Below are 12142 nucleotides of genomic sequence, written 5' to 3' on the forward strand. Positions count from 1 at the left end.
GGACTAATATGCGATTATTTTGCTTGATGGGACAAATTGACCTGATGTTGTTTTCACGTTTGTCATGATCAAAGTCCATAGTTTTATCACATAATATGAAAGTAGACGCCAATTGATAGTGAATAGTGTTGTTATCTCAAAATTGACGAAAATCCAAATGGGACTGGTATGCAATTATAGGCAGTAAACAGCCAATACGTTTAAATTTTTATTTTCTAGAAAATCGATCTACGGCGTGTAAATTTCACCTCCATATTTTAACACCTGCTCCAGGCAAAGCCAGCAAAATAGCTCCTGGGTGCTGATTATCAAACCCCCTATTCAGATTACAACTTTTAATTCGAAACCAACCGACTGATAAGCGTCCGCTAGCGAATCCTTTAAATAACGGCTCCGTTGCGTACGATTCGTTTAGTTACTTTGAATAGGTCGTGAAACATGAAATTCTTGGCAGTGTTCGCCCTCGTAGTGGCAGCCGTTTCGGCATCCACCCTTCCACAGCGCGATCAGCGCGTCATTGGAGGTTCTATTGCCGCTGCTGGACAGTTCCCGTACTCTGTCGGTCTGATCACCCGTATCAACATCCTTCTGAGTGGCCAATGTTCCGGATCGTTGATCTCTGCTCGTTACATCCTCACCTCGGCTAGCTGCGTCAGTGGGTAAGGCTTTGTTTGGGATTTGAGGAACAAGTTTTAGTATACGACATAATGTGAAATGTTCTTTATAGAATTGATAGCGCTGTTGCCGTCATGGGTGGCCTCCGCATCAACGACTCCACCGAGCCAGGTCAGGTTCGCATGACTGTCACTGAGTTCATTGTGCACAGTGGTTACGAGGTAGATATGGAGAACTTCGATGTTGCCTTGGCTGTCCTGCCAGCGCCAGTGACCTTCAGCGATAACATTCGCACTGTCCGCCTGCCAAACCGTCGTCAGATCGACGCTACTTTCAACGCTCAGCAGGGCACCTTCATAGGATGGGGACGTTTCGGTGAGGGAACTGCCAACTCTGACGTACTGCGCTTCGGGCGCTCTCAGGTCATCACCAACCTGGCATGCCGTCTGAACCTGCCAACCAACACCATCCTGGATGAGAACATCTGCGTGGACGGATTTGACGCTAGCGCTAACCGTGGATCGCCGTGCCAGGGAGATAGCGGTTCCCCGCTGACCATCACCGATGCTGACGGAATCACCACCCAGATTGGTGTGTTCTCGTTCCACTCGATCCTGGGCTGCGACAGTGGCCGTGCCTCAGTGTACACTCGCATGTCTGCCTATCTTAACTGGATCGAGAACAATTCGGATGTTGTGATCCGTGACGATTTCTAAATAGTCTGTTGTATTGTTTATGAATGTGATATTGACAATATAGTCATAATATATTCTCGTTACTTAATTCTTATCTTTGGTGTGAGCTACCGACTGGTTTGGCAGATGGTTGTTTGAATTATCGGAAATTATTGGTTATCTTTATTGCTGTCCTCCGTAGTCTTTTATTGCCGCATGTGTATTTTCCAGTGACGTCAAGATTGAATGTTTATGAAATAATGGAGAGATATTAGCGTATCTAGGAACTTTTCTTGTATTAATAATCTTTTGCATCTTTAATTTTGTTTACTGGCGCAGTGTCCTAAAAGTTTCAAAGATCCCGAAAGTTTCTCTCCAGTATTTCTATATATACAGCCATTCCATAGCAAAACGATATAGTGGTTCTAAGAATTTCATAAAAATTGGTAGGTTTGTTCCTTATCGCAAAATATTAGAGCCGTTTTTTTATATTGTCATTATGGTGATTATTTGCGTGTTAGAGTGGTTCAAAAAAATCGATTTTTGTTCTTGTCAAAAAATATTTTTTTTTTCAAAAATTCATAACTTTTGAACAAAATATCAAATGAAAGGTAGTTCAAAATAATTTTTAGGAAAATGTATAACTATTGAAAATTTGGGATTTTGTATTGAAAAGCATGGATTGTATTTGTTTTTATTTTATGTTTTTTTTTTTTCGTTTCTGAGTTATATATTTTTAAAGCTATCAAGTTTTGGGTTTTCGCTCAATACGCCTATGCGACTAGACTACCATGTGTCGTGACCAGCGAATCCAAACACGTAAAGCAACCAACGATACAGACAAAACGGTTGCTACGACTACTATGTCAAACTCGCTTTGTAACACAACTCGATCGGAGCGGTAGAAGGATAATGATATATTGCTTGCCTGCTTTGTTGCAATATACATGGATGAGGAAATAGCTTGATCTGAATCGAGAAAAGGCATAACAACAAAAAAATCATTAACACACGGCTTTACTTCGTGAAGCAGCTTGCCAACAATTTGCTCGTTTCCTTCTACCGCCCTGAGTGAGCGGTGTCTCACGGGTTGCTTGTCATGAGAGAAAAAAGGAAGAAGATTATATCATTATTGCTTTCCACTTCTGACATAGCGTTATCATTCGGTTCGTCGATCGCATGTCATTTTGAGATATTTTTGATTCCTTGGTCGTGACCGTGTTACAGTCGCTATAAATCAATGGAGACGCATCGTAGACACCGAGAAGAAAGCGTAAGAGCACAGCACAGTATAGTAGGTAGATAGAGAAAACAGTACGCACACAAGTAGGACTAGGTAGAGTAAGAGAAGTAGAATATACACAAATTCGCAAAAGCATACTTTATTTTGAATACACTTTACCCTACCATTTTTTCGTTACTACAATAAATGTCTAGATCTCGATAAATTGATCAGTCCTATAATTGAGTGGAAAGTGTTTTCACGTTGTTCCGGGTCCGTTTGGTAATTTTATTGCTGTCTTTCGCATGGTCGGAATTTGACTTTTATGTAGCGAATCTCTTTTGCTGCAGCTGCGCCTCTGGCGGAAATCAAGTGGAACTACCGATGAGGAGAACTTGACGTTTAGGTTTGTGTGCTCTCTTACCGGGAGCTTCGGAGAAATATTTCTTTGATGATGACATTGTGATAGATTACGCTGCTTCGCAATAGGGGTTTTTTACCTGATCAATTTCGGTGGTAGTCAAGCTGGCTCGATCTCTTCTTTTAAGGGAGATGTTCACTGCCGCATGTTTACCCGAGAAAGGCCAGTGTCGACCATTTGAAATATCACTCAGCCCAAAATAAATGCCATTTTTGCACCAACCTTTCCGATTTGAATAAAATGTTGCTACCCACAGCTGCATTTCATTACTTTTTTTGAGACTACATTTTTATAAGGGCATGTCGCGAAAAAATTTCCTGGTGTCAAATTGTTTGTTTTTAATTTTTCGTATCTATATTTTCATCGAGCTTTGGTTAAATGAGTTGGAAAACCCTGAATTTATCCACCTATGGCAAGATCCGAAATACAATTTTCAGCAATTTCTCAGGTGGTATCCGGAACGTTTCCAGGTGTTGGCCAATGTGATCCTGTGTTGTTAATGTGTTTTGGAGTTCTTATGTATTTTTTTAAGGGTTTGACTCTGGTTTGAATCTAGTCACTCTTTCAGGGGTTGTTCCGGATGTAACAATTATAGTCTTGGACTCTCGTTATGTCCCATTTAGGACAAGATCTGAATTCTGGTGTGAATTGGTGTGTTTGCAACATGTTGGGTTTTTGTCATAGTCAGAAAGTGACCTCGGGGGTAAAAATAACATGACCGGATATTACAAATGATGTCCTGGGCACTCGTTTCGGCTTCCATTGATCTTGTTTTTGAATTCTGATATTATTTGATGTGTATGCGACATGTTGGGTTTTGGTTCTAATCAAGAACTGACTACTTCTTTGGGGGTACCTGGAACACCTGAAACGAATTTGGCCAATGTTGTCATGGGCACTCAAATACTGATAAATATGATAGGGTGTCGAACTACTGGTTAAGGATACAACTTGATAATAATTTGATGATTCAGTCTTGGATCATTGTCGTTCAGCTTCGTTGCTGAAAAAGATCTGTCAGACGAGCATGTCATAAAAAGTTAGTTGGAAATGCTTTCTGACATGAAGCTTTAGTGTGATAATTTATTAGTTAAAGAATGGTCTCAGAAGAGGGTAGGTAGATAGTAAGTTTCGTTAGAGTACGGCCGAGATGTTTTTAAGACAGGTGGGCAGGAACTCACGGTCTCCCAGTGTTGGTGAGTTCTTTGCCGTTAATGTTCACGAAAAGTTCACTATTTTGCCGTACAGAAATTCAAAACAAAAATTTTTATTTGCGGATTTCGACAGTTTTTGACCTGTTTCATACTACCGGAAGGTGTATGCTGGTCACAAATGCCGTGCCAAACTGATTTCCAACGCAAATAATCAATCTTTGATGTGAATTTCGCCAATAAACACGAGGAGCATTTCTTATAGCAAACTTGCCATAACAAAATGGGCATGGTTCATTTAAGTAAACAAACTAACACTTCTTCCAACTGTGGCACCTCTCTTACTCGCCTAGGAGTACCGAGATCGAGACGGCTAATACATAGGTGCCACAGTCGGAAGAAGTGTTAGTTTGTTTACTTAAATGAACCATGCCCATTTTGTTATGGCATGTTTGCTATAAGAAATGCGCCTCGTGTTTATTAGCGAATTTCACATCAAAGATTGATTAATTGAGTAGGAAATCAGTTTGGCACGGCATTTGTGACCAGCATACACCTTCCGGTAGTATGAAACAGGTCAAAAACTGTTCAAATCCGCAGATAAAAATTTTTGTTTTGAATTTCTGTATAGCAAAATAGTGAACTTTTCGTGAACATTAACGGCAAAGAACTCACCAACACTGGGAGACCGTGAGTTCCTGCACATAGAAATCAGAATATGAAAACAGTTCCAAGGAATAACATTATTTTTTTGGAGATCATACCAAGGGGAAATTAAATTGGGAATGCTGAGAAGAATTCCCAATGAATAATAATAGTAGCAACAATCAATACGAAACTAACGATTTTAAATTGGCTCACCACTTTAGTAGCCTATTGGTCCCAAGCAAACGATTAACGTACCCTATTCTAGTTGAAATTCTATTACTACACTATGTTTGTTTTGATTCGCTATGAAAGTTTGACAGATAACATCAGGGGTGTGTGGATTCATGCAGAACATGCAGGGGTGAGTGAAATTGCTTGGGACTGCTTGGGACCGTTGTTCTGGTACTCAGTGAGCCAAAAATAATAATGATTTTCTTCGGGACCCAGTGGTCTTAGAGTTACCTCTATGATAGTAGTGTGGTTAACGATACATTTTAAAGGTAAGTCTAACTGAGAACTCCAGGAAAACTCTGAAAAATGTCCTGTGAAGGTTTGCAACGGAATTATTAAGATAATTCAGATATAGCAGGGGCGTCCCTTAGCTCAGTTTATCTGTCAAACTTTCATAACGAATCAAAACAAACATAGTGCAGTACTAGAATTTTGACTAGAATGGGGTTATAAATGAGCTTATAAATATACTTGGGACCAATAGGCTAGTCAAGTACCCGAGCAACGCTGGAGATCAAATTGAGATCAAAATTTGCTGTTATGATATAACTTATTTTAAATTCTCCATTTGATCTCATTTTGACTTAGCGGTTAACACAGCAAAAATGAGAGCAAACTTTTACACTGTTGAATCAAACGGAAAACTTATCTTGCTTTCAATGACATCAATTTGATGTCTGATTTTGCATTCATAATGTTTAACTGAATACGGGCCTGGCGTAAATCGTTAGCATTCATGCTTCTCTCGCTGAAAGAATTGAGTTAAAATCTCACCCCGGGCAAGAAAGGAATGATCTAAAATGTGTTAAACCAAAACAAATCTATCTATCTATCTATATAAAGAAAAATGAATTTCTGTCTGTCTGTCTGTCTGTCTGTCTGTCTGTCTGTCTGTCTGTCTGTCTGTCTGTCTGTCTGTCTGTCTGTCTGTCTGTCTGTCTGTCTGTCTGTCTGTCTGTCTGTCTGTCTGTCTGTCTGTCTGTCTGTCTGTCTGTCTGTCTGTCTGTCTGTCTGTCTGTCTGTCTGTCTGTCTGTCTGTCTGTCTGTCTGTCTGTCTGTCTGTCTGTCTGTCTGTCTGTCTGTCTGTCTGTCTGTCTGTCTGTCTGTCTGTCTGTCTGTCTGTCTGTCTGTCTGTCTGTCTGTCTGTCTGTCTGTCTGTCTGTCTGTCTGTCTGTCTGTCTGTCTGTCTGTCTGTCTGTCTGTCTGTCTGTCTGTCTGTCTGTCTGTCTGTCTGTCTGTCTGTCTGTCTGTCTGTCTGTCTGTCTGTCTGTCTGTCTGTCTGTCTGTCTGTCTGTCTGTCTGTCTGTCTGTCTGTCTGTCTGTCTGTCTGTCTGTCTGTCTGTCTGTCTGTCTGTCTGTCTGTCTGTCTGTCTGTCTGTCTGTCTGTCTGTCTGTCTGTCTGTCTGTCTGTCTGTCTGTCTGTCTGTCTGTCTGTCTGTCTGTCTGTCTGTCTGTCTGTCTGTCTGTCTGTCTGTCTGTCTGTCTGTCTGTCTGTCTGTCTGTCTGTCTGTCTGTCTGTCTGTCTGTCTGTCTGTCTGTCTGTCTGTCTGTCTGTCTGTCTGTCTGTCTGTCTGTCTGTCTGTCTGTCTGTCTGTCTGTCTGTCTGTCTGTCTGTCTGTCTGTCTGTCTGTCTGTCTGTCTGTCTGTCTGTCTGTCTGTCTGTCTGTCTGTCTGTCTGTCTGTCTGTCTGTCTGTCTGTCTGTCTGTCTGTCTGTCTGTCTGTCTGTCTGTCTGTCTGTCTGTCTGTCTGTCTGTCTGTCTGTCTGTCTGTCTGTCTGTCTGTCTGTCTGTCTGTCTGTCTGTCTGTCTGTCTGTCTGTCTGTCTGTCTGTCTGTCTGTCTGTCTGTCTGTCTGTCTGTCTGTCTGTCTGTCTGTCTGTCTGTCTGTCTGTCTGTCTGTCTGTCTGTCTGTCTGTCTGTCTGTCTGTCTGTCTGTCTGTCTGTCTGTCTGTCTGTCTGTCTGTCTGTCTGTCTGTCTGTCTGTCTGTCTGTCTGTCTGTCTGTCTGTCTGTCTGTCTGTCTGTCTGTCTGTCTGTCTGTCTGTCTGTCTGTCTGTCTGTCTGTCTGTCTGTCTGTCTGTCTGTCTGTCTGTCTGTCTGTCTGTCTGTCTGTCTGTCTGTCTGTCTGTCTGTCTGTCTGTCTGTCTGTCTGTCTGTCTGTCTGTCTGTCTGTCTGTCTGTCTGTCTGTCTGTCTGTCTGTCTGTCTGTCTGTCTGTCTGTCTGTCTGTCTGTCTGTCTGTCTGTCTGTCTGTCTGTCTGTCTGTCTGTCTGTCTGTCTGTCTGTCTGTCTGTCTGTCTGTCTGTCTGTCTGTCTGTCTGTCTGTCTGTCTGTCTGTCTGTCTGTCTGTCTGTCTGTCTGTCTGTCTGTCTGTCTGTCTGTCTGTCTGTCTGTCTGTCTGTCTGTCTGTCTGTCTGTCTGTCTGTCTGTCTGTCTGTCTGTCTGTCTGTCTGTCTGTCTGTCTGTCTGTCTGTCTGTCTGTCTGTCTGTCTGTCTGTCTGTCTGTCTGTCTGTCTGTCTGTCTGTCTGTCTGTCTGTCTGTCTGTCTGTCTGTCTGTCTGTCTGTCTGTCTGTCTGTCTTTTTTTTAATTGGCGCATAAACTCAAGCTAATATTGAATCCCTAGCAAGGCCGGGCACACTCAGCTAGTAAACAATAATAGTTAGTTCAACGACAGATGAGCTTTAAATAAATTTTAAGCTGGGGTTAACACAGCGCTTTCATTTAAAAAGGTTTGACTGCATAATGAAAGCACAATATGATATCAGACTAATGTCGTGACAATTGAAATCAAAATTAGTTTTCATTACAATAGGAATTACAAACATTAATATCGGTTGCTTTCATTTTGTTAACCAACTTTGCTCGGGTAGTGAGCCAATTTTGAATCGTTAGTTTTCGCCGGATGGTACGACCATAGAGGTAACTCTAAGACAAGTAGGTCCCGATGAAACGTGCTCAACTTTTTGGCTCACCTCTGGTACTATCTTCGGTCCCAAGCTAGTCGAATCACCCCTCGAAACAAAGGAAAATCCAATAACCCCTCATTTTATCTGTCAAACTTTCATAGCGAATCAAAACAAACATTGTGTAGTACTAGAATTTTGACTAGAATGGGATACGTTAATCGATTTGCTTGGGACCAATAGGCTAGTCAAGCAGTGAGCCAATTTAAAATCGTTAGTTTCGTATTGATTGTTGGTACGACTGTAATTGCCATAAAATTATACTAATGCGAAAACGGTAGAGGCATCGATAGCTCTCTATTAATAACTGTAAAAGTGCATCTGGAACACTGTTGAGAGCACACAATAAGCTAATATGTATGCTATAAGAAATAAGCTTGAAATGCGAAAAAGAAGATAAAGATATACTTAACAGTTTGGTTTCTTATCTTTGAATTACCTCAACAATTTTGTTTCAAGGGAAATTAGAGGTTAGGACTTGATTATTTAATTTTCAACATTCTGCCATTTCTGAGACTGGAACTTATGAGGTTTTAGACTTGCAAATTTGTCGATACGCTGGACTTAGAAAAAAAGAAGCAATGAGATGGAGAAACATGCATGATTCTGAGGCCCCACCAGAAACATCAATAATTTCCGACATTTCCCGAAGTTCAGGATTTTGAAATGTTTGCAGCTTTGAAATTTTAAGGAATCTGATATTTTTGAAATATGTGTTAGTAGGGTTAACTACCCCATTTCCGGCCTATTAAGCACAACCCGCACTTACTCTTTCTTAATCTAGCGCAGTTACTGATGGCTTCTAAATTTATTTACCTTTCCGTACGTACCGTAAGATTTGAAAAAGAGAAACCAATCGTTGAGATATTGTCAAAAGTCTAACACTGCTTCTTGACGCCAAACTCGGCCTACGGATTCAAAACTCGGCCTAACGCATTGAAACGCCATTGAAACGCCAATGAATTCACTTCGGCCTATCGGATGAAGATAAAAATTGATTCGGTTGGAGCGCTTCTTTTGTTTTTGGGAATAATGGGTGCAAACCTTCATATCACACGAGACGTAATTCAGCTTTGACGTAAATCATGGAACGTAAACAAACATGGCATGTAAAATTAAGTGTCCTGAAACCGAAAAACATGCAACTCGACGAAAAGTGCGTTTGATTGAATTGATTTTCTTGTCCTTTTCAACTTATTCTTATGTCAAAAGAGCCGCTTGCATGAGTCGGTCTCAGGGCACTGAAATATACATGTGTTTTTCGTAGTGTGTGGATCTAAGATTGGGCCCATCGCTAAAGATATACTACACACTTAGAAAAACTGATGTAAATTTAGGTGCTCTGAGGCTGACATATACGAGCGTCAATTTTGACATAAAATTGAATCATAATAGACGTGAAATTCAGCTCAATCAAATGTATTTTCGAACTTTTCAATCTCGGAGCACTTAATTTTACATGACTTGTTTGTTTACGTCTCATCCTTTATGTCAAAGGTGGATTCTCTCACGTGTAAGATTAGGTATTTCTAAGTGTGTATTTATGAATTTTATCTAGATGAACGCGTCATTGGGACGGTTCTAATGGATATTTTTGGTCGCTATTGAAAATTTAGTCGATTGCTGAGTTTGTGTATGGGCCCAAATTACGGGCATTTCCATTTCCCCTACCACCGCAGTCACGCTTTCCATTAACCATCGGTGCCGTCAAAACCTGGTACATGATTTTAATTTAATTTGGAAAGGGGTGTAATTTCAAAAGATTGACAAGGGCGCAGTAAGCTCTGACCACGCCACTGGTTTTTAAATCTCTCGTGGAAGATTCTTTAGGTATGAAAACATTTCTTGACTTCTGCTTTTAAAAAATGCAAACAAAAGGCACTAGATGGTCCCGATGCGGGATTTGGAGAGTCTTCTAAGTTTTGCAACTGTTCCAAAAGAAGCACATAATTCCCCAAAATTTCGATAATGTTTCACACCAGTGGCGCAGCTAGGATTACTGTCTGGGTATTTTTGTAGAAATGACGTTCTTAAAAAATATTTTTTAAATTAATTTATACCTTTCTCGGGAAATTAACTCTGTGCAACAAATTATAATAAATTTCCAGTGGAAGTTGATGGATTTTTTTTGATAGGTTGAAAAGGACTTACAGAGTAGTCAGATAAAACTTCTGGAGAAAATTGGTAGAAACTTCTAGAGAAAACTGACCGACTCTGTCGGGAGATAAACATCCAGGACGGAAGAAATTTCCGGGCAAGTCGGAAGAAACTTTCAGAGAACGTTTAGAAAAATTTCCAGAGGAAGTTGGCAGACACTTCCAGGGAATGTCAGCATGGCTTCTGGGAGAACTCGGGAAGGTCGATGAGAAATCGTAAGAATCATCCGGTGAAATAAACTTCCAGAAGAAGTTGCAGGAATATTCCGGTGGAAGACAAAAGAAGTTTCCAAAGGGTGTCGTTAATAACATCCTCATAAAACTGGAGCATACTTCCATGGAAAGATGGAAGAATGTTGCTGGGAAAGTTTAGATAAAGGTCAGAATAAGATTCCGGGAGTAGTAGTACAGAAAAAAAACATTCAGGATAAGTTGGAAGAATCTTCCGGAAGAAGGTAAAACTGAAAATCTGGGGAGTCTGAAGAATCTGTACACGCAAACCAAAAATCTATTACAATGAATGTTAGTTCCGTTTCCTATCATCCTCTGTTCATGAACATCGCAACGAATGTTAGAAATTGACCATGCGGGCGATTTAATGGTTTTTTGTCTTTTTTATTTCGTGTTCTATCTACGCTTTCGACTATACCAGTAAGCTTGTAGAACGACGCATATTGTAGAACTTTATAGAACGACGCACACACTTGCCTCGAATCTCTCCAGCAGAAAAAGCATACGAAGTCGAGTATTCGAGAAAATGAGCGCTTTGTTTGCTTTTGGGCTATCCATTTTCAGAAGCATGGGGAGAGCAGTGGAGAAAGCACAGGTCTGATAATCGCAACGTTCGTGGTTCGAGTACAGTCGGCAATCTGTTTTCTATTTTTTTCAACATAACTAACTTACCTCACTAATACACTCTGCATTTTTCGGTCTCCAATTTTCTTGCATTAGACCGCAGCTAGGTATATCGCATCCCCGGTTCATGCGGTCTCCACTAACATCCTCTGATGATGAATCCCACATAATTGTAAGCGAATCTTACATCCCCCGGTTGGGTGAAATTTATCATGATTTACATCTTAAGCATGAAATTTTCGTCGAGAGATGTTGTTCATGCAGTACAATTGAAAGAAAAGTAGTTCATAGTACAAATCGCTAAAATGGATCCACATTTTATATTAAAAATCAAATTTATATTAGCCTCAATCAGACCACTCTCGAAGTGTGTCACGCGATCGTCTGTTCTCCTCATTGTTCTTCATCAGCAGTTCTTTCGGTCGATGCGTCGTCGACTTTGGAAAGCAACCGTTTCATGATGAGTGTGTGATGGATGTCCACGTTTTGCGTCCTTTGCTACAATGGAAGCGCTCTGCCCCCGGTTGGCGTTACTGTCATACAATCGTTGGTTGGTTGGTTGTCTTTATTATGGAGATTTTCAGCCAGACGCTGGTTCATCTCCGATACTGTCATAGAATGAAAGCGGCTCCCGTTCTGATGGAGGAGACTTATTGGATATCGGAAGATAAAGTGTTTATTGTGTTGTACCTTTTGACTATAATTTTAAGATGTATTGTATAGTGAACAAGAATTCTCATCTGTAAAGTTAATTCGCTTGACACTAATCAAATAAATTAATAAACAACAATATATTAGCCTCAAGGCTTAAACCTACTCAAGCCCGCTAATTCACCTTTTTGCAATATAAGGCTGATACACGGCTAACAAAGGACATACTAAGCTTTATATTAGCCGCATTAGGCGGGCTTGTTGGTTACTTGGGTAATGGGTATCCCCCCTCGCTAAGCCCTCTTTGTTAGGCTTTCGGAGTTATTCCAGAACTAAGACAAGACAGGACATCTGATTCTTTTTATTCTTCGAAGGTTCTTCATTCGCTCAATGAAAACATAATCCGTGCAATACAAACATTTCTGGAAGTAATTTTATACACATTTAAAACTAAAAATAACAATCTTAAACTTTACAAACCAATTAGCGACTGGATCAAAATCTGAATCCAAATCTATACTCTAGTTGTTTCCTCCTCATTTCACAGTTCTCATGG

General features: G+C 40.6%; 1 protein-coding gene across 1 annotated transcript; it reads left to right on the top strand.

Annotated features, from left to right (window-relative positions):
* The first annotated feature begins 400 nt into the window (after positions 1-400).
* On the top strand, positions 401-1385 carry LOC135699616 (collagenase-like). The gene is made up of 2 exons (XM_065219923.1): positions 401-659; positions 728-1385. The coding sequence occupies exons 1-2, from the start codon at positions 439-441 to the stop codon at positions 1329-1331; spliced, it is 825 nt and encodes a 274-aa protein (XP_065075995.1). The 5' UTR covers positions 401-438; the 3' UTR covers positions 1332-1385.
* Positions 1386-12142: the final 10757 nt, after the last annotated feature.

Source organism: Ochlerotatus camptorhynchus, unplaced genomic scaffold (genome assembly GCF_037179485.1).
Source record: "Ochlerotatus camptorhynchus isolate MF236.1 unplaced genomic scaffold, CSIRO-AGI_Acam_v1.1 ptg000112l, whole genome shotgun sequence".
Classification (NCBI taxonomy): domain Eukaryota; kingdom Metazoa; phylum Arthropoda; class Insecta; order Diptera; family Culicidae; genus Ochlerotatus; species Ochlerotatus camptorhynchus.